Source organism: Rhinolophus ferrumequinum, chromosome 3 (genome assembly GCF_004115265.2).
Source record: "Rhinolophus ferrumequinum isolate MPI-CBG mRhiFer1 chromosome 3, mRhiFer1_v1.p, whole genome shotgun sequence".
In the NCBI taxonomy this organism is placed as follows: Eukaryota; Metazoa; Chordata; class Mammalia; order Chiroptera; family Rhinolophidae; genus Rhinolophus; species Rhinolophus ferrumequinum.
This window is the reverse complement of record NC_046286.1, coordinates 28,010,759-28,034,543: the sequence shown is the minus strand read 5'-3', so window position 1 is coordinate 28,034,543 and position 23,785 is coordinate 28,010,759. Positions and strand designations below refer to the sequence as shown.

The following is a 23,785-nucleotide window of genomic DNA, read 5'->3' as shown; positions in this document are numbered from 1 at the left end:
ACTAAAAAGAAAAAGATTTATGAATAGAATTGATTGTGTGGGATGGAAATCCAGTTTTTAAAATGATTATTCTTTCTCACCACAATTGTATTATACCAGGCACTATTTTATCTGTTTAATAAGCTCTCTGTAGGCTTTCTTTGTTATGTGCCTCATAATTTAACATGATAAATATCCCACATAGTGGTTTTGGTGCAGTGGAATCCATAGAGCTTCTCATGGACAAGACCAGTAAGTGACATAGATTATACTTTACTACCTTTAAGCAAGATGAACAATTAAAGAAGATAATGGAAAAGAAATAGCATAATGTTGATCTTAGTAAATTTAAATAAAAGTGACCATATCAAAGGAATAACAATAGCAACAACAGAGGAGATCTACAGGAGTACTTACAGGAAGAGCTAGTGGAAGAGTGGTGACCAGCAGGGTGGTTACAGAAAAGCATGCAAGCAAGGTTGTTACCATAATAATTACAAACTCTACGAAGTGATTCTATTTGCAACTTATCCCCAACAGATGATAAAGCAGTATTTTCCAATTTGAATAATCATTTGAGGGTGGCTCCTACCACCTGCTAACAGTAGTTCAAACTAACTTTTTGGTATCAAGTACTCAAATGGAGGTATTATACTGGGGCTCTCAGAAGTTCTATTGAGTTGCAATGAAAAGAGATTTGCTTTGCTTTAAATGTTTCATTTTTAATTGTTTTACATCAGATTCAATCTGTGTTTCATGTCTTCCCTCCAGTATTGTAGATCAAATCCTTTGTTAAAAGTTCAATCTGAGAGTTTCATGATTTAGTAGTATCTTATTTTTATTTAAGACATATGTATATATATAATGAGAAAAAAAAGTTATCAAGTTATGAAAATAGGTGGAGAAAAGTTAAATGCACATTAACTTTTCCCAGAATGGTGATCAATCTTCTTCAGCTCATCAAATTTGCAAGAAATATGAGCTGTGTGACAGTCAAGCACAGATGTGTATCTGGCACTGATTTAGCCTGGATGGTTCAGGGTAGTCACCTGAGCTGTGAAGCCAGCTACTTCCATTGGTGGCTCATTTTTGCTGTCACCAGCCACATTGCCAAGATGAACATCTTTGACAGACACGTTTGACATTGAAGCCCACACGACCCCAAGAAGAGCTTCACTCATAGCTTCCTGGTGCATTTCAACAGGCTTTACTTCAGTTGTAATGTTGACTGAAGCAAAAGTGACCATCATGCCGGGTCTGAGAGCAGCAGTCTCCCCTCGGCCCACAGGGACAGGACCAATACCACCAATTTTGTAGACATCCTGGAGGGGCAGACGCAGAGGCTTGTCAGTTGGATGAGTTGGTGGAAGTATGCAATCCAGAGCTTCAAGCAGTGTGGTTCCGCTGGCACTACCATCTTTGCCAATGACTTTCCATCCCTTGAACCAAGGCATGTTAGCACTTGGCTCCCGCATGTTGTCACCATTCCAACCAGAAGTTGTCGGAAATGCTACTGTGTCAGGGTTGTAGCCAATTTCCTTAATGTAGGTGCTGCCTTCCTTAACAATTTCCTCGTATCTCTTCTGGCTGTAAGGCGGCTCAGTGGATTCCATTTTGTTAACACCCACAATTAGTTGTTTCGCACACAGTGAGTAAGCCAGCAGGGCATGCTCACGGGTCTGCCCATTCTTGGAGACACCTGCTTCGAATTCACCAACACCAGCAGCAATGATCAGGACAGCACAGTCAGCCTGAGATATATCTGTAATCCTGTTTTTAATAAAGTCTCAGTGTTCTGGTGCATCAATGATGGTCACATAATACTTGCCGGTCTCGAATTTCCACAGAGAGATACATATAGTGATCCCACGCTCAGGTTCAGCCTTTAGTTTATCTAAGACCCAGGCAGACTTGAAGAAGTCCTTTCCCATCTCAGCAGCCTCCTCAGATTTTTTAATGGCTCCTTTGTCAGTCCACCACATTTGTAATCAGGTGACCAAAAGTAGTAGACTTGCCAGAATCTATGTGTCTAATGATGATGATGTCGATATGACTTTTTTCCTTGTGCATTTTGGGTTAAATTTAGCAGTGGTTTTCCCTACACTTGTGTTCTAGGGGGAAACCCATTGCGGAAAAGCAATAACTCATTTATTTTCAGCATGGAATAATACATTATTGTTGTAAGTAGGCCGTTAGTAATGTGGTAATAAAAAGTAGGAGAGAAAATAAGGACAGGAAGGAATCTCTTGCGCAGATGCACACATTAATGTCATTTCTTGTGTTAGTTTCCTAGAGTTAACATAAAAAATCCCCACAAACTCGGTGGCTTAATGTGGCCACATAGCAGCCTACCCGTCTGTCTCCTTGTACCTGCCCTCAGAAAAAGGAGAGTCTGTGAGACGGATCCTTTCAGGGACTTTGCTTCACCTTTGTGTTTGCACCTTATGTCTCCCTGTTTGGTCCCAAAAAGATGGCTGGTCAGCCAATGACGAGTAAGATTCCCCACGGGACGGGGGTGTGGGGGACAACTCAAACCAGGTGCAGTTGAGTGGGGACCAACACGATAATCCACGGGATTCATAGAAGTGGGCACAGCCCATCATCTTCCCCAGGCTAAGGAAAGCCTCTGCCTCTGTGGCTGCATTCCTTCCCAAAACCTGCAAGGGAAGAGATTCAATGATGTGCTCTCCATCTATTCATATGCATATAGGTTGTGTCTCTTGAGGAAGTACATACATCCTGAGACTTGGGGTTCTGCTGTCTACAGGCAAGGGTGATTGGCTTGGATTAGTTTCCTATTATGATGTATGGGATTCACAGATCTTGAGATTGATAAGCTTTATCTTCTTTGCTTCCCCACCTAACTAATAAAAGCTAATGCGTAGGCCCAATTAGGCACCCCAGCCCAGTCCTTGAGGCTGCCGGTCCCTTGGCCCCACTTAAACTCTATATTCATGGCTACTGTCTTTTCTTAACCTTGCACCGCCCTCCTTGCTCCCTACAACCCTCACCGTGTGGTATGCGACAGCTTAACACAACAATTTTTTTTGATCACAGAGAACAGAAATCTAAAATCAAGGTGTCAGCAAAGCCACACTCTTTCTGAAGATGCTGAGGGAGAATCCCCCTTTCCTCTTCCAGCTTCTAGAAACTTCAGGTGTTCCTTGACTTAGGGCTGCATGACACCAGTTTCTGCCTTCTTTACGTGGCTTTCTCCCCTATGTGTCTCCTCTTCTTATAAGGACACTTGTCCTTGGATTTAGGGTCCATACAGTTAATTCAGGGTGATATCATCTCAAGATCCTTAATCACACCAGCAAGGACCTTTTCTCCAAACAAGGTCACCCTCACTGGTACTGAGTGTTAGGACTTGACTTACTGTTTTAGGCCCACAGTTCAACCTTTTGTAAAATCTCAAAGCAAGTTCTCAGCTACATCAATATGTTGGGTCTCTCAAAACACATTTGAATGAGAGAATTCCAAGGTGAAAGGTGACACTACTATTAAACCAAGAATAAACAGAACCAATATTTTAAATGTCATATCACCTTCTGTATTGGTTTCAATTATATGATAAATTTAAAATTACATTATAAATTTAAATGTGGTCAGGACTTGGGCTAAACGAGGTTACTAAGGAATCAATTTATAATTAAATATATGTGAGACATTTTATATAATTATCAAACTTGTCACTATTTTAAGTTTGCTGACTATCTTGTAATCAGCTTTAGTCAATGGCATAGATGCTTTAATAATAATACCTGTACGCATGCATGCATTTATACCGAGCTACATAGGTTTAACATAACATGAAGGAGCAAAATCTATAATGAGTGATCTTTATAATGTCTGGGTCTTTTCCCTCTTCCTTTTGGTTGTGATTGCTTTTAGATCAGGGGGTCTTAATTTCATTTAAAAACTGGTGAATATCAACTCAATTATCTCTCAAGTACTTCATGTGCTTAATTTTAATCTTAATTTGGCAAAGACAGACTCTACAATATAGATTTATATGTATTATATATACAGTTATATCTTTCACGTTTCTCTCTTAGATGTCTGCTTGAATTTTCTGGTCAATTTTGTGAAATTAACATAAATGAATGCTTTTCATCACCATGTCTATATGGTACAAGCTGTGAAGATCACATCTATGGATATATTTGCAAATGTCAACAAGGTAGTTGTTGAAAAAATAATCATTCATACTGTATATGTATACTTATAAAATGTATATGTTTATATGTGTATGTGTATGTATAATACAATTTTGATGGTCAACTACACCTGTAATGTTGTTGACTATCAATCAAGTTCTAAGCACTGACTACACTTGATAAACTTGAAATAGATATTCTGTGAACGGGTAAGCAATCGTTTAGACTATCAGCATGAAATCCTAGTATTTAGCGTGTAATATCTCACTGGGTATTTTCTAAATTTATGTAAACTTCAGATTCCTGATTTTTATTAATAACAATTGTGCTTGGAACATAACAGTCTTTTATAAAGGTTAGCTCTTATTAATATTGACAGTATTATTACATCCAATGATTGTTAATACAGGTATCGACAGGGTGAATAAGCTGATTTTATTCAAGACATAATTTTTCATTAATAACTTGTCTTTTGGGCCATTTCTGCCTTTGGTCATATTCTCTTTAACTACATATTGATATAAAGAAGTTGTGTTTATGCATCTTTTTTTTCCTCTAGTATTCTTAACTTTTCAGCTTTGTTTCTTTCTTCCTCTCTCTTCTGTCACTCATCTTCAACATTCAGTTGTATCCACTCAAAAGGAATCTTGAATGCCTGTATTTCCTTGAGCAGAATACTCTCTGAGGAATATATGTAGAGGGTATTATTGGTCACTAAGAAAGAATTCTCACTATTGACAGACCCCACAGACGACTTGAGGCAGCTTCTGGATACCCCAGGGTTCTATGCTTCTAGTTATTTGGATCCCCTGAGGAAATAACAGCTAGGCAGGGTGGCAGTGCAAAAAACAAAACTTTCCTTCCATCTTTTATCTTCTTTTGGCTGGGCAATAATCAAATTAGCAGAGACAGATTAACAGGAAAAATGTCTGAGATTTATAATTATGGAAATACATGCTGGGGGTGTCATAAGATATGAGACCTGCAATGCATTGGACATTTGAGGCATATATACCTTCTGAACAAAGGAGAAGAGCGGCAGGGGCCTGGGATTCCCAAGTGGGGATATGTAATTCACAAGTATGAGCAAGAGCAGGCAAATGGTAAACAAATTCCTGCTGGGCTATCCAGAAACAATGGGACAGAGAGAAACAGACTTTGCTAGATTTCTTCCAGTCTGCCACATGTGTACTATTTCTTATGTGCTAAGATGCTTATTATGAGGTTCCCTTCCTGAAGTAGGTTTTTCCCATCTGAATTATTTTAGGCAGGGAAGGGGGAGGTTCTTTTTGACTTTTTTTTGTTGTTGTTTCTTAATAACCAGTTTAAAATCTACCCCAAAAGGCACATTTTGGGGTGGCAAATTGTCATGCCCTTCAGCAGCCGTGTGAGTATTAGGGCTCCTATTGTTTATGTGATGTCGTGCTAATTATCAGTTGCGTACAGCAATATACTGCTTACAAGCTCAACACTCAGTGTTTTTCTCTGTTTTGGCACACTCAGTATTGATGTTAGGTTTTACTTGGTCAGACAGAATATCTAGACACATTTGCACCTGCATTTTGAAATAGGTATCTATAAATAAGACCGTAACTCTTGAAGGTAAAAAAAAGTAGAATAAAGATCACAGTTCTCTGATATAATAAATGCCATTTCAAAACTTTTACCTTTTTCAAACAAAAATGTCTTTATTGAAGTCTGAACATTTAAAACATTATGAAAGCTACCATAAGTAATGAATGTAGTTTTACAAAAACAATTAAGAAAACAGGTACGTAAAAAATTTTTACCATATCAATACATATAAGTGCTGGCTTAACTTTTTGTCCATATATTTAGCACTGCTGGATTAGTTTTGATACTCTAGGTTAAGATTTCACTTATTTTACATTCACTGGGAAGCATGGAACCATTTTGAGGCAATTGCAGCTTTCAAATGAAGTCCCATTCTGAATGAATCCCGCTCATTGGTCCATAGCAAAATAGAAAGGTTCAAAAATGATACCCATCTGTGTTGTTAAGTGTTAGAACTTGCTGGTACTTTTGACTTAACACTTAGATTCTTCACGACTTAGTCAAAGAGCAAAACCAAGTAAGCAACAGACCAAACAAATTTTTGGCAAATGCTGTGGACACCCTTCCAGACTCCTGCTCTCAAGGGCTCTCTGCAGCCATGTCTCATAATCATACCAATCCATCCTCCCTCTGAAGTTATTTAAGTAATAATCTTGCTCTTCATCCTCATTCTCTTTATTAGCATAGTTAGCTGTAATTCTTTTCAGGGTTTAAAAAAATGCTGTAAAGTTCACTCTGGCATAAAGTTCTATAGTTTCTACAAATGCATAAAAAGTTGCGTAGCTATCACCACCGCTAGTCGTGTAACCCCTATCCCCAAATTGTACTCAGGCTACCCCTTTGTAGTCAGTCCTTTCCTTGTCCCCAATATAAATTGATTTGAATATAATTCTGACTTTTTTCTTTATCATTTTTGTCTTTGAGAATTCTACCTGTTGTCAAGTTCTTTTTTCTTTTGTATTCTGAATTGCAGAATTTTAAAGCTAAATATAGGAGGAGTCCAGCATATATGTGTTTGGAAAATAATAATTATAATAAAAATAACAATACTAGTGTGTGTGGAAACCATACCATGTTTGTTACATGTATTGATTCATTTAAGTTTTCATTATAACCTAGTAAAGAGGTTACTATTATCTCATTTAATCAATGAGGAAATTGAGTCGCAGAGACTTTAGGGAATCTCCCACAGCACATTAGTGGCAAAGCTGAGATTCATAGCCAGGGATTCTGGGCCTGGTGCTGTAAGAAGTCATCATTTGTTATGTTTTCCAAAGAAGGGCCTTCACTGAATAGCGATTTCCCATGATGATACAGTTTTGCTAGATAAGTTCCAGAAATGTGCTATACAATGCTGTGCTTATAATTAATAGCATTGGACTGCACATGTAAAATTTGTTAGGACAGATATGTTATATTAAATGTTCTTACAAACAAAAAAGGTCAAATTGACAACCATTTAAAAAAAAACAACAAATCTTCACCAACATGATCTGTCAGTGTGTTGCAGCTTAGTCTAGATGTTAGTAATTCTAATCACTTTGAGGTTTCTCCAGGGAGGTTGTCCCAGATCTGTCTAATTATTGATTTAAAAGCTTCCCTAGCAATAACTAAACTAGTCACCACTTTTCTGAATAGTTCATAGCAATTCACCTTGTCCCAGATATCACAGAAAGATTCATTTGGTTTATACAGTTCCACTCTTTTCTCTCAGCCATGGAGGAAACAAACCTTAAATAATGTTGGTAACTTTTCCTTAGGCTCTGGTCTAAATCATGCCTATTCTTACTACACAGTTCTGTGTGGAAACCTACTTTCACTCGGTATTTACTTCTGTCTTTCAGTTAGTTGAGAATTAAAATTATAGTCATTTTCTATTTTAATCCATTGTGGGAATATTCCTTAAGTTCACATCATACTGCCAATCATGAGAATTCTCTTGTCTTCCTGTAATAACTACTCTTCCTCCATCTTGGGTGGCTCCGCCACTGTACCTCCAGTTCTGTAATTTTATCTTTAGTTTCCCTTTCCTCTTCTTTTTAGTCCAAACAGCTTCATGACTCCTGCAATATTCTGAACAGAACACAATTTGAAAAATTAAATGTCAGTTTCTTCATGAAATATATCTGCAAAACTCAACTTAAATATAAACTGGATATAAGTGGGACAGAAGATACTCTAAATGTTATTTAGTTTTGTATCATGAAATCCTATCTGAGGGGATGTATTCCAATGGGTCCTCATGAAGTGTTCAACACGTATTGAAAAAGTACAATCCATTAATGATGCTGGCCATTGTTGCATAATCATAGATAGGGCCGTGGTTGGCATAAAGCCTCCCTCCTCTCGGTGAGCCGACCAATTAGACAGTTCTCCCCTTTCCGCCAAACTAACAAGGTACCGTGCTGGACAAGTGGAGCACATGTTGGATCTCAGAACTCAGTCATCCTCTCTGCATGAGCGCTCTGTGCAGAGTGCAGCAGCGTGAGCAGCCTGACCAGGATAGTCCTAATCTCAGAGCTCATCGTCTCCCACTCCAGTGCCTTCAATGGCTTGTGAGCTCATTTCCATGGAAGCATAAATACAAGCATTCACATTATTTTGCAAAATAAAACACACTATTTTAGCCCAAAGAATCCCATTTAGAGGGTTATATAAAAATGTTTAACACTCAGTAAGTAAAACCACAGTCTATCCCATTATGAGCAAATTAAAAGTGAAGGGAACAATCTCTGTACTGCCAATGTGAATGCTTCACCCAGAGATGTTCCGAATCCCTGGGGCAGTTACCATGCTCACTCTTTATATTGTTGATAATATAAACTACAGATACACATTTTGCTCTTAAAATAGCATTATTCATTTTGAAGTGGAAATGCTGCATTGTACTTACGGCAAGGAAGCAGAGGAGCAAACATTATATCTGCTATGAGTTCTCACAATTATTAAGTCATGGATAGGACTTTTGTATTTGAACATAACAAATACAGAATGATTTTTCTTTTAATCAAGAGCCATGAAAAATGAAATAATCTTTAATATAAAATAGACTGCATACTCTTGTATTTTCATGAAGATTTAAGTGTAAAAATCAACCCTTCTACATATCTAGAGTTAGACTAAGAAAAACAAATTTGATTCATATTATTCAATTACTAGATACCATATTAACTAGTAAGACAGAATTATTTTAGATTTAGGTTTAATTTTATTTTATCTTCCTCAGATTAGATGCAAATTAGCTGATGCTTAGAGGGAAAATGAAGTGAAAGTAAAATATATAAACCTTTGAAATAGTGATTTTTATTTTCATTAATAAACTATTATAACTGCTATGTTATAGTAGAGATTGGTAGTATTAAAACTGGTCAGTATTTCTAGTTGTATGTATTCATGTATTTAAAGATTTGTTCATCAACTTAAAAATAAGTCTAATTTGTTATTTTTACTACAATTTGACATCTAAAGTCTTTATTTTACACCCACGTTAGTTGACATCATTTATTCTGTAAGCATTGATTTTCTATTGTGTGTCAGATATTAGATTAGTACTATGAGTTTAACACCATAATGATTTGATCATTTTATTCTGGATTGCAAATGAAAACTTTCGGATTATTTATTTTTAATCACCTAACAGTATTCTGTGAATATCTGGTTACTTTATTACAAATGGACATCACATCTACATGGACTCAAAGGACATTTTCTTCAGTTCTGCTTCCATTTCTGAAGCTTTTTTTTAAATCTCAGCCAGTTGATTTTCATTTTATATTCTCTTATTCTCTTCCCATTACTTAGCATCACCTTGCCCATACCAGTCCAAGGACGTCTATCTTATTTATTTTTGATGAGTATGATTGGCACTCAGCATCTCTTCCTGTCTATTGTGGTTTCTGACTTCAGAGGCAAGAAAATTAAAAACTACAATATCTAGAGTCCTTCAACGCTGAGGTTGTAAATATAAATTGAGTTCCACCAATGGATGTCTTAGCAGTTTCAGCTGGTAAAGAGGGTCATGGACGTGGGATTATCTGCACCAGATTTCACTATCACGTCACTGACCGTGTGTATAGTAAAATGCAGTATGGCAGAAACATCAGTCAGACTCTGCAGTCCAGTGTTCAGCCACTAGTTTCATGATAGGAAGAGGCAGCTGGAGAGGTTGAAGTGGTAGCTTCCTGATAATCCAGCTTCCCTCAATTAGTCAATGGAACTCAATAATAATAATGGTGGTTTTTATGTTTCTCACCTGTCTGATGATGGCTGAGGTGGCATCTCTCAGCGAGTCATATCTTTGTTTTTTGGAATTATTCCTACTGCCTTTCCATCTACTAATTTTGTGAGCATCTTATTTCCTGTTGCTAAGGACCATTTTGCTCAAATACCTAGGGTGGTTTCTGTTTCCTGTGCTGAGCTCTTATTTTCTATCCTACTTTGTTATTTTTGACCAAGACGGCCTTAATGTTCCCTTCAGCTTAACTAAACTGTAGACAGGCTTCTTCAAGACTCTAGGCTCCTGACCTTCCTTTCCTTAGAGCATTTACTTTAGAAATCTTGTAATTTCTTTCCCTGTGCCTTTGAGATGTAAACCTTCTTGCAGCCTCTTGTCAGTATTACAACCCAGAAATGTCTTTCTCAAGGAACTGGGAGCCATGCCTTTGAAATAAAATCACAGAAGGAGGTAGTGCCCCTCTCTCACAGAGACTTCCACAGAGTGGAAGCCTAATGTCAGTAGTGATAATTAGCAAACACAGATGGCCTAAGCACATTGACCAACTTCCCCCAGCCCAATATCCTCCAATACTTTTCCATTAGCTCGCCCCAGCACTTAAATATCCTCCCACCTACCTTTGGTTCAGTGCAGTTGAGTTCAATCTCTCTCTCCCCCCCATTTCAATAGCCCTTCTCCCTCTTATTGCAACACTCTTGAATAACACCTTCCGTGTCTTTTTAACTGGTCTGGTGAATTGTTTTTTCTTTCAAATTTCACATTATAAGGTTTAATTCTTTGTAATATTCTTTATATTAAAAGCAAGAGGAAAACTACATTATTATTTTAAATTGTTTAAAATATATTGTGAAATGTTTTATTCAAACAAAAGAATGGACCATTAATGTAAATTTATTATATAAAATGATACGATTAACCTTTGTGTATCTGTCATTTGCTTCAAGGAGTAAAATATTGGCAATAATCCCGAGATCCTCTGTATCTCTCCCTGAGCTCATTAATACACCACCCCACCCCCCACCCCAATCCTGTACTATTGTGAATTTCATATTCAACTTTCCCTTAATATCCCTCAGAGGTTTATTATGTATGTATATATCTCTAAGCAGTGTTATTAAGTTTGTATGTATTGACTCTTATAAGAATGGTTATCAGAATATCTTTTTATGGAATGTGCTTTTATGTTCATCAATACTTTTTTGAGATTCAACCACATTAATGACGCGTCATAGTGACTTTTTATAAGCCCTGCAAGGATGTTTCTTCTGTAATACATTTTCTAGTCTCCGTAGTAGTAATGGATGCAGACTCAGCTCAGCATATGTAAGAGCATAACAAAGTAGAAAGAGTCTTGGACAAGGATTTGGTAAATTTAGTCTTTTGGCAGCTGCTTCTAAATTTGATCTGGACTCTGCCAAATCTTTTAAACGTGTATATTTTTCTTCCTATAATGCAATATTGTATTAAATCATTTCTAAGCACTCCAGAATACTTATTTAATCGTTCTATTTGAATTTATAATGGAAGAACGGTGAGAGTATATTGCTAAGTAGGAACAAGACTAAGTCTGCATTTCCTGACGGCCAGATTAAATGCTGCTGGATAATACATAGAAAAATAAAGAAAAACTTTAAATTTGCAATTATAGTAGTCACTGAGTAGGGAGAGCTGCCTCCAAGGGTACTGATTGTCCCTATGTAGGATGGTATATTTAGAAATATTCAGGTTCAAATGTTCTTAAACATGTTAAGATTCATTGTAAATAGTTGCCACATAGGAAGGAATCAATGTTTTAAACATATGTTCCTAATATACATCTAGTAAGCCATACATAGCTCTGATAGTATTTTGTGAAGAGCTTAACAATGTTGGTTGCTAGGTTGATGAGAAATGCTGGCAAAAGCCAAACAAAAGATATACTCACAGTGTTTTAGTATGGAAAATTAGATCATGACGTTTAAAGAAAATTCTTACAGCCAATGGTGATCTGAATAGATACTTAATATTTATCTTCTATCAAATCACAGCTTAACAAATACTAACTGTAAAACACTACAAGGATTTCAAGAAAATACTTCATATCTAGAAATCTGTAGTAGTTGCTTTTCTTTGAATTTATGAAACATATTATTAAGTGGAAGTTTGGAATGTTTATTCCATTGCCTTCTATGTATTTATTCCAAGGGAAAATACGTGAAGACATCTGAAAATGTAACATAGAATGGCACAATATGTATAAGCCGAGACTTCATTTCACATGTATTTACTTCCATTTCTACATAACTGTGTGATTTCAGGGCAAGGTATCTTCTCTAAGCTGAATTTTCTCATCTATTAAATAGAAAGTAAGAATAACAACCAGATAGAATGATTATGAAGATAAACTGCAATAATTTATATAAAACACCTAGCACAGTTATAAGAAACAGTAAGAGTGTATGTATACTATAATTCTATTATTATTAAAAAAGTAAATATCTGCTTTGTGATTATGTTTAACAGGATGGTCAGGACATCACTGTGAGAAAGAGCTGGATGAGTGCATTTCTAACTCATGTGCTCATGGAATATGCAGAGAAATTGAACCTGGCTTTAAGTCAACATGTTTATGCAAACCCGGATTTGTGGTAAAGATTATTAGTGGTTTTTGTTTTGATACTTTTTTTGTTGTCTTTGAAATACAGTAAATAATAGGGTATTGTATGGTGAAAAACAAGGTTGGAATAGTTCATCTTAGTGCTTCTCTTCTTCTCTGTCTGTACATACTACACTTTTCTGGGCATCCCCATTCCCTACTTACGCATCCATCACACGCACTCTCAGCCTTTATTTTTTTTTTTCCCCAAGAGAAAAATGTTCTGATAAATTGATCCAAACTATGGTGCAAGTGACTTAATGTATTGTCCTTTAATGTTTTAATTCATTTGGAAGGAGGATGCCAGTAGAGGAATTACTTAATATTGTCAGGATCTTGGCAGAATCCCTGTTTTGCCCAAGAACGTAGCACTACTTCCAGGGTTGGGACTCAGAGTACTGTATGTCCAAGGAGAATGAATCTGATTCCTTGGCAGATTTGGATGGGTCTGAACTCCGTTAACACTAGAATAGACTTGACCTGGGTAGAAATATCACTAATAAAAAGTAGCTTTTGACTACAATTCTTATTAAAGCTCACCATAATACATGAATATAGTAAGGGAACAATGACTGGTGAGACTGTGTTGTCAGGAATTTTAAATGTTTATTTATAAATATCGTTAATAGATAGTCCGGTATTAACTGAGATTAAATCTAAATATGAATTAACACTTGTACAATCTCTTTTAATAAAAATATCAAATCTGAAGGAAAAATGTGTGTTAAAAAATGTACAAATCCTGAAAAGTATAGCTTTATAAAAAGACAAGCCTACTAAATAGAGGAAAATATTATGTTACAGATATAATATATCTATATTTTAGGAAAGCATTTAATAAATACATTAAATTAAAAATAGATATTCTTATAGCCACTCTCAAGTACTGAAAAGCAAAAATAAAACTTAAAAACTTAACTATCATAGGAGATAGTGTCTGGGTATAAAGCTACTAAGAGATAAGGAGAATTCTGTTTTTCTTAATACATTAGTTATGCTCTAAAAATGAGTAAAGATACAGAAAATTTAGTTTACTAAGAATAATTTAAAATTTAAATGTCATATCAATGTTATAGCAGTTACAGAGACATTTTAAATTAGATATAGCTAAAGATATACTCTTGAAAATAGTACATATATTATTAATTGGAATAAGAAGAAAAATGTTCTGCTGAAATATAAAAAAACCAAAGAAGTTTTCTTTGAATGATAGAAATATTAATATCAAGTTAGAGTCATAAATGCTGAAATAAAAGAATACAATGACAAACTATTTTGAAAACAGGTATGACAACTACATAAGAGCACTGAAAAAATTACTTTTTAGATTTATTTGTCCCCCAACTAATCCTGTGAGTAAATGGAGAAGTAAAATCATAAAAATCATAATTATGGTAAAATAATCAAATTTATGTTCTTTAAAAATAATGTCATTCACAGAAAGATATAGAATTTGAGAAAAGCTTAAGAAACAAAGCAGTTAGAAGAATTAAAAACAAGTAAATTGATTTGCTTTAGGATTAAGGATTAAGTGTACAGGTAGAATGTAGGTGACCGTGAAAACAGTGGGCATATAGAATAATTGACAACTCACTTCAGGGGTGAGTTATGTCATTCTAATAGCAGAATAGATGGGAAGAGATTAAACATTGTATCAGTTAGCATATTCCAGTATAATATTTGCTTATTTGCTTATTGCTCTGTGTGTTTTGATAGACTGAGCTCCTGAAGAGCAGGGAGGAGAACACACAATATAGAGGGTGCCAAAAAAATGAATACAGATTTTAAGAAAGGAAAAAGTATATTAAAATTGTAATACAATGAATGACACTAGCATTCATTTGATTAGTGCCATCTTTTGAGCAAACGTCATACTATATACACATTGCTAAGTGATTCAATTCAACTTCTAAAGTAATACATAGATAACATCTCTTAAAATGTGTGTACATTTTTTGGCACCTCTGTTATAATTCATGTGTTTTGATTTTGGTCATCACTGTTGAGGTTTTTTTGTTTTTTTGTTTTTTTGTTTTTTTTTTACTGACGTTCTTAGCATATTAATCATAGTTTTTGTTTTGTTTTATTTCGTTTGTTTTTTAATTCCTAGTCTGATAATTGCAAAATCTCTGCCATATCTAAGTCAGATAGGGGTATTTTCTGTCTTTTTAAACTGTGTTTTTTGTCCTTTAGTATGCCTTGTGATTTTTTAATATTTATAGCCAGATATCATGTGCTGGATAAAAGTAACTGAAATAAATAGGCCGTTAGTGTGAGATTTTATTTTTATCTGACTCGGAGTCAGCCATGTTTATTGTTTGCTCGAACTATAGGTGTCAGAGGCTAAAATTTCTTCTGATAATCCGTGCTTTTTTCTCCCTATGATCACTGGGTCTCCTTAGAAACTTCTTAAACAGATCTGAAAGGTGGAGTTATTTCCGATGTAATCCCCTGTGATTATAAAGAATCACTATTGATGTGTGTGGGGAGAGATAGCTTTCAAATGTCCTATGTGTTGGCCTCAGTCTTAGTGAGGCTACACTTCACATCTGGGCTGTGACCTTCAGTGTGCTTCTCAGCCCCATCCCCCCTTAGGTGCAAAAAGAAAGATTCAGGGGCTAGATTTGGGTATTTTCTTTCTCGCAGATCAATTGGGCTCTGGTAAAATTATTCACCTTGACGTCAGGCCTTGTTAAGAACAGAATGCTCTAGCAGTATTTTAAATGGCTCTTCTCTCCTGTGTTGGAAGCAAAAGGGATTTTCACCTGTCTTCACCGTAAGAACATGGTAGAATTCCTGGAGGTAAAATTTATGAAAGTAGGAGAGATCCCCTAAGGCTGAGCACCCCCTGGTGCTTTTAACTATCAAGTGTATCGGCACAGGTCCTCCATCTTTTTGTCAACTACAGTTTGTTTTTCTACTGTAGTTTTTCTACCGGCTCCAGCAGTGGTTTCTACTCCTGAGTTTCTATTCTGATGAGCTATGATTCTCTGCAAAATAAGTTTCTTTGCCAAAATATGATTCAGGCAAATATATCTGCCTGACTGTCTGATTTTGAGCGGAAGAGTTTGCCCTGTGACCTCAATTCTCTGACAGATCTAAAAAGTGTTGATTTTCAGTTTGTTCAGCTTTTTATGTTTATGATTAAAGGAGTGGTGGCTTCTAAGCTTCTTACATGCTGGACTAGAAACCAGAGGCTTGTGATTGTTTTAAGAATGAAAAGACATATGAATATATTTAATAAGAAAAATAAATGAATTTTCTTTCAATTGTGAAATTCAATGTGTGTTTTAAAAAACTGGAATCGTATTCTAATTAGGCTTCTCTTGTATCTTACCTCAAATGAGTGTTCTATTTGCCAGAGTTGCTAGAGGTCCTCATGGAATTGCTTGAAAAATACAATTTAGCTGGCAATCAGATTCTCAACCAGCAGGAAGAAAATAATATATATAAATAAATTATATATAAATTATATAAATAATTTATATATAATAAATTATCTTGCACATATTAGTATACCAGCGGATACAATATCACAAGCAATCTATGTTAAAGGACATTAAAATATACCAATTTATTGGGAATATGCAGACATTAGATTTCTAATTATAACTTGAAACAGCAAAACTTAATACAAACCATTAAAACCATTAAGCTTTTTACCAAAATAATCTGCAGCAATTCTCTTCACATTAAGTCTATTTAAGTTAACTTGCACTTCGAGCGAAATCATTCTTCTTCTAATAGATCTTCAGAAAGATGCCACATTCTCTCTATATTTCTTCTATTTTGTATATTTTTAAAACACTAATTACATTGTTCTAAAAATGGTAATTCAGCTGCATGTTTATGATATTAAAATAAATTTATATTACTACAATTATTCGTTGTTTGATAATAAAAAAGTAACTTGAGAAATGAACAGCCCTGTTGGATAGGAGGATGGAAATTTATTTTTCTCTTTATTTCTGAGAATTAACTTTTGGTAGATAATATTAAAGACCTGAACTCTCAGGTTTTTCTTCATGTTTAGAGCTGTGATAATCTGTGACAAGCTAATAATTAGTGTGGATTATTGGTTTTAGCACATCCGATTACAAAAGTGAATCAAAACATCGCAGTACTTAGATTATTCTGAAATCCAAATGCTCTGTAAAAGAATTCAAGTGACAGAACACAAGTTATTGAATGTTCTAGATTTGCTAAAATATTCAAGGTAAATTATCTCCCTCCTTGTAACTTTATCAGCACTGCTCATTTTTTCTTCAGTAAAGGGATTTTTACCAAATGAGATTGATCCTTACATTGGGTGATGATTGTCAATGGGTCGTGCATATTGCATTTTGCAAATGATAGCACTCAATAAAAGTGTTCTTTGCATTCTTTAAAATAAAACATTTCTTCATGTAGTGTAGAATCTGTATTTTTATTAAACAAAGTGGGGAAAAAAGAGGACAAACTATAAATGAGAAAGAAATATTTTGAGTTCTGCAGCTATCCTGTCTATTTGCAATATCTGGTTTTTAAATGTCATTTTCAAAATAGAACTAAAAAGCAAGACATAGGATAACAAGGTAGACCATTTGATTTGATGTTTGTCTATAGTTCTAGTATTTATTTTCTCATATAAAGTCATCAGTAGTTAATAAATATTTACAAACATTTACTGTGTTCAAAATGCCATGACTTATCCTAGTAGATAATTAAAGCTTATTGTCTCTATATAGGAAGTAAAGAAGCAAATGTATAATTCTTAGATAAACTCATAATAATTTCTTTTTTTAAAAAAAAGAAATTTTATTGCTTTTGACATTCACATTTGAGCTCAAGTTATTGATATTTTAGATGAGTGAAAACACATCTTTTGGATACACACCATAGCAAAATAATTGGAAATCATATAAAGAAATACACGAACATGCACTGTCTCACATTCAAATTAGGGAAAAGAGGATGGATCCATATTCAAACACTTGAAAGCCCACACACACAAAAGCACCAATGCTCCTTTTAAGGCAAAATTCGATGCTTTGCTTCAACATATTTTGAGCGTACATTTTGTTCAGAGCGCTATGCTAGATCCTCAAAATAATGTAAAAATTCATTAGTTTCAATTTCTCACCCAAAGAGAGCTTTCAGCTCAGTGGAGGAGATGAATACGTATAGGATAATAAAGAAGTCAGCAATGGGTTCAAAATTCAGGAAACTGTATATTGAGGGAAATGAAGATGTCAACTGGGACACTGTTTGTAGTACTAATATTAGAAACTAGGCAATTGGAAAACCCTGAATCAAGTGGTCATTAGAAGAGCTCTCTCAGGGGACAAAGATCATGGCTCCCTCCCAAAGGTTAGACATGCTTAAATCTTCATCTGCGCCTCATATTGGAAGCCTCCCCTGAGGAATTGCTCAGTACTGCTAACAGGGATGTTAAATATGCATTAGCCAGTTAGAAAAAAGGCTCAATCTGCTTCTCAGGACAAATTTCACCATAAACAACAGGGATTGTACTCTAGACCTTCTAAGCAACACAGTAACTTAATATTTTGTAACCCAAGGGATATGATAGTTTTGAAGGAGAAAGAAAAGTGAAAATTTGAATGAAAACACACATTTTAATAATGTGAAAAGGTAGTTATCTGTATTAAATAAATATAATTTACAATGGGGAGGTGTAGCTTAATATTTTCAGCAGTAGTATGTTGAAAAGAACTGTCTCGCATTTCGTATAACAGATATTAGGTACCAGCTACATGTCTTAGAACAGTGTTTTCCTTGGTAAATGAGTTATGATAGAGTGATTATTACCTTCTGGAGCTTTTTAGATATCATGGGTAATGGCTGTCCACCTCTCAGCTTTATGTACATGTTGCTTAAATATAACTGATGGAGTAATGTTTGTATCTGGCAGAACCTTAGAATATTCTTGGTGTTGAATATTGCCTCCGAGGAGAATAACCTTAACATGTTCTATCTCAGTTAGATGGAAAGTCTCTGAGCCTCAATTTCCAAATCTATAGAATAAGGGTGTAGGTGATTTGACTGCTAAGTCATACCTAAGGTGATGCTCGTATTCCTTTGGAGAGTTGGAAATAAAATTTTAAATGCCTGCACTTATAGACTGGCATTCTTTTCTCTACACCGTATCTTTTATTCATTTAAGATAAATATCTCTATGTAGTATTGGTAGGGGTATGGGTAAAATATATTATTGAACTATTTTTCAAAATAAAAGCGTGGACTGAATTTTAAAATGTATTCCATAGTCGTCCCCACTGTTCCCATCCCCCACCAGTAGTTGATGACCAGCATTAATACCCAAAGTTTGTAGTTTGCTTTAGGGTTCGCTATTGGTGCTGTATGTTCTATGAATTTTGACAAATGAATAATGACATATACCCACAATTATATTTTCATACATATAATTTTCACTGCCTAAAAATCCTCTATAATCCACCTATTTATCCTTACCTCCCTTCTAACCTCTGGCAATCGTTGATTTTTATTTTTTAGTTTTACTTTCTCCTCAGTTTTGCTTTTTCCAGAATACCATGTCATCTAGTTGGAATCATACAGTATGTAGCCTTTTTAGATTAGCTTCTTTCACTTAGTAATATGCATTTAAGTTTATTCCCTGTCTTTTCATGGCTTGATAGCTCATCCTTTTAGTGCTGAATAACATTCCATTGTATTCATGCTCCACAGTTTATTCATTCACCTGCTGAAGGGCATTTTGGTTGCTTCCAAGTTATGGCAATTATGAATAAAGCTGCTGTAAACATCCATATGCAGGTTTTAATGCATTTATATGTTTTCTGTTCAGTTAGGTAAACACCAAGGAATGGGCAATTGCTGGTTTATATGGTAAAAGTAGTTTTCGTTATGTTAAGAAACTGCCCAGTTCTCTTCAAACGTGCTGTACCATTTTGAATTTTCACAAGCAGTTAAGGTAACATTTTATAATTTGTTTTCATAGCAATTGTCAAAACTGTAATCCATCAATTATTTGTGTGCTACATGAGTGGGACCAAACTCCCCCTTTTCCTTCTTTCCCCATCCCACCTCTCATCTCCCATAAGCTCCATGAGAACAGGAACTATGCCTCTATTCTCCAGATTGATACCACTAGTAGATTCTAAATAAATCTTTATTTATCAAATGAACAAGAACATGGATGAAACTATAAATATTTTGGTGTTGATTATATAACAAAGTTGCAATATAGGGGCTATGGAATTCAATACCATAATCCATTAAAGTTATAATGAATTCCTTTCTACAATAATAGTTAGACTTATTTAAAATATCACTTGAGCCATAAAATCAGTTCTCATTTGTGAAGCATTAGACATTTGTCAGGCTAAGTGTTTGGATGCATTACTTCATTTAATGTTTAAAACAAACTGTGAAATAAGAATCATTATTATCCCTATTGTACATATAAGGAAACAGATTCAGAGAGGTTGGAACCCTTATCAATAGCTGATAAATGTTAGAATTATGTTTGTCTAGTGAATCCAAATTGTAGACGCATAAGCATTAGGTCAAAGAGGTTTTATCCTGCATTCAAGTACAATTCTGATCTTCTCATTCTGAGCTATACTCATATTTCTTTTGAAAAATTCATTCCGCACTATAAAGGATTTAACTCATATAATTCCTACAAAATTACATTTTTAAACCAAAATTTCTTATTTCACATGGTTCTTAAATGATAACAAATGGACCTGTGCATTTTACATCTGTCACTTTATTCTATAAATAATTAAATGTAGGCTAGGGAACAAGAGGAAATATAATAACCCACATCTACTCTATTTTTTTGCTGATTAAAACCAATCTCTGTGTCCCTGCTTTTTCTGGCATTGCCACTGAGAAACAGCAGGATGTGAGTGCTTCCCTTGTGGCCTACGAGTCTTTTTTTATTCATACTCAATGCACCTGGCTTAGCATTTTTTTTATTTTTTTTTGTCTTAATTAAAAATAAATGAAACCAAGAAAAGAGTCAACCTATAGGGAAGAATAAGACCTGTTGCTTGTCCCTCATGTAGCTCAGGGGCACTGATGTTCTGCACAGCATATTTTTCTTGCTGCATTTGATTTATTTTAGGTGTTGGATGGTGTTCTTGTACCATAGTGCTCGATTTGTTTTTGTGCTTTTCTGTGTGTAACTGTTTTCATGTCATTTGCACCTGCATTTCCCAAGTAAGAGGAGGATTGTGTGCATAGTCTCAGAATTTGAAGATTGGCTTTAAAGCATTCTTACTGTAAACCTAACACACTTTAATCTGAAGGGAAAAAGACTGTCAAAGTACCTTATAGAAAACAGATAAGAATGGCAGTGTTCAGAAGCCATCCTGTTTAATGTTTTGAAATGAAGATTCCTGTTTAATATTTTAAACAGTGTGTAAGGTAAAGAAAAGTGTAAAGTGATCAGTGTTTTGATGAATTATTGGTGTGTGCTGTGCACACAACTGTGACTGTTTTGGTTGGTATAGAATCGCAACCCAGTGAGAGAGATAAACAAATAAATGATATTTATTAGCTAATGAGTTTTGATAGAAATATATATATATATATATATATATATATATATATATATATATATATATACACACCAATAGATGTTAAAACAAAGGAAGTACAGAGCCCAACTCAATTTGATTAAATTGACTCAAGAAACTTCCAATAAGAGAGCAAGCTTCATTGACAAGTATGGCAAGTATAATTGGGCATAGGTTGAAGTTTCCCCACAGAGAACAGGTGTGGAAGATTGCATTTTATTTACAAGGAATGCACATGGAAGATGTGAAGATATATTACTTAAAAAGAAACCGTTATGATGCATTTTTTAGCATTTAGCATGTGTATATCATTAGATTTGGATTAACACTTATTTAAGGAGTTGAAAGACAGGAGGAGATAAAACATGAATAGAAACAACTAAAATACAGATTAAAAAGAGGTAAGTGACATAAGGTATAAACAAATAAGGATGGTAAGGATCCAGACCCCCCGAACACATTATTATTTCCATTATTTCCGAACACATTATTTCCATTGCAGGAATTAGGAAATGAATCATGAAATAAATGTGTTTACCCGTGAACAACAGTTGAACATTCTGTGACTGAGGAAGGACACCCTAGATGATTCAGGTATACTGTAGTAAGAAAGTTTTAACTTTCTACTTGCCAGCTTTTAAATGACAGTGGGGGATCCTGTGTATTCACATTGGTAAACCTATAGCATCTGCTACTTTTATGCATTCTTCCTCAAACAGAAGATTAGCCCAGGGTGTTTGACTTCTGAGGTGTTTTAGTGGCTTTTACTTGTTCATACTCAGGGCTCTGAATCAGGTATCAGGTGCTAGGACTGGTGATTCTTAGAAAGCAGTTTCAGGGAAATCTTTAACATACGTGATTTCACTGCGGGGGGGAAATTGGATACCACAATTTAGACAATGTTGTTGGTGTTGGAACTTCAGAGATTTAGTTGCATTGGTTATGCTGATAATATGTACCTGTAGTAATAATGATAGTAAATGATTTTGATGTGATGGCTGACGTAGAGTAGACTGTTAATATCATTGTGTTAAATCAAATACAAATTATTTAAATTTAAATTTAATACAATATTTCCAACATGAACTGGGCCACCGTCAAGCCTATAACTTTAAAATTTATACTCTGCTTTCAATCCCAATATCTGTAAGTACAGTTAATGAATAAGATCACTAGCACCTCTTTAATTAGAATCAGAGATAAAAATAATTGACATATAATTGAATTCATTCTCTGTGGAAAGTTGATAAAAAAACCATCCACTTAAAATTCATTTGTAACTTCTATCAAAATATAATGCTTATTACTATACAGATTATTTTGTTTCTAAAAATCAGTATGGCCTTTTAGGTTCTTGTTTTGTTTTAATGTAAAAACAGTAGAAAAGTATTCAGAGCAAATTTATTACAAGGGAGTATAATTCAACCCATCTATAAGTCAAAAAAATGTAATTTGTGTTTCTCATGTACATGTGCATTTACTCGTACAGAAAAAAAGTTTAAATATCTTTATTATAAATGTATTAGAAATATATTATTTTTATATATTGTCCGGAATAACTTGTATATATAATTCAAATGCATAACTTTTCAAATGCATAACTTATTTATCAAATTTTACCTTTCATTTAGTAATTAAAATTTGGTTCTCAAATTATGAACCCATTATACTCCGCAGGCTTTTTAATTAATAAGCTATAATCTTCAGTGGAAACGAAGTTATACAAAGATCTTGTCCCAAGACTCAAGTTTAACATTCCTAATCAATTAAAATTCCTAAGTCAAAGGTCCTTAGGTCTTCAACTCATTAGAACTATTACTCTCTTCTTTCAATCCAACGTGAAGCAGCGTGAGACCTAAAGCTCCCCAAGAGTATACTTTACTACCGTGTTTCCCCGAAAATAAGACCTAACCGGAAAATAAGCCTTAGCATGATTTTTCAGGATGACATCCCCTGAACATAAGCCCTTATGCATCTCTTGGAGCAAAAATTAATGTAAGACCTGGTCTTATTTTTCGGGGAAGCACAGTAGTAACATATTGTGCCACACACTGAGCTAGATATGTAAGGACTATTTTTTCTCTTAAAAAGCTATAGACTACTGGGAGTGTAAAAATATGTCAAACAATCATTACAATATGACAGATAATGGCCACAGACAGTTCAGGTTGCAGAATATTTCATGAGAGCAAAGTAGTTATGTATTAAAAAATAATAATATTAAGGAATATAGACAGTTTCTAAGAGAATGGTTAGCTGAATCAAAAAAGTTGAGTAATAAGGGTACCCAGGTTCAGGGTGGGAATATATGGCAGTAGTAGAATTCATGAAGGAAAAGAACATAATGTGAAGTGGGAATTAGCATAGCATGTGTGAAAAAGTGGTAAGAAATAGTTAAGTTTTCAGAAATGCCCAGTGGCTTTGTGTGCTAAGCTAAATCATTTTTACTTTCTCCTAGAAAGAATGGTAACCCACTGATGATTTTTTCAGCTGAGGAATGACCTGGCCAGACTTTTATTTTTAAAGATAACTCTGGCACATATTCTGTACTTAGTAAATATACTTTTGAGGACTTGACTGTAAAACAATGTCTCTTGACCTCCTGCCTCATCAACTTTCTGCAGTTATATCTGTTGCC

At 34.7% G+C, this 23,785-nt stretch overlaps 1 protein-coding gene across 1 annotated transcript in view; it reads right to left on the bottom strand.

The window, feature by feature from the left end:
* Nucleotides 1-1,001: 1,001 nt before the first annotated feature.
* LOC117020635 (elongation factor 1-alpha 1-like) overlaps nucleotides 1,002-23,785 on the bottom strand; it is a 48,242-nt gene continuing 25,458 nt past the window's right edge. Inside the window, exon 2 of the mRNA XM_033103292.1 lies at nucleotides 1,002-1,749. Coding sequence (XP_032959183.1) covers nucleotides 1,002-1,749 — 748 coding nt within the window. The remainder of the gene's footprint in view (nucleotides 1,750-23,785) is intronic.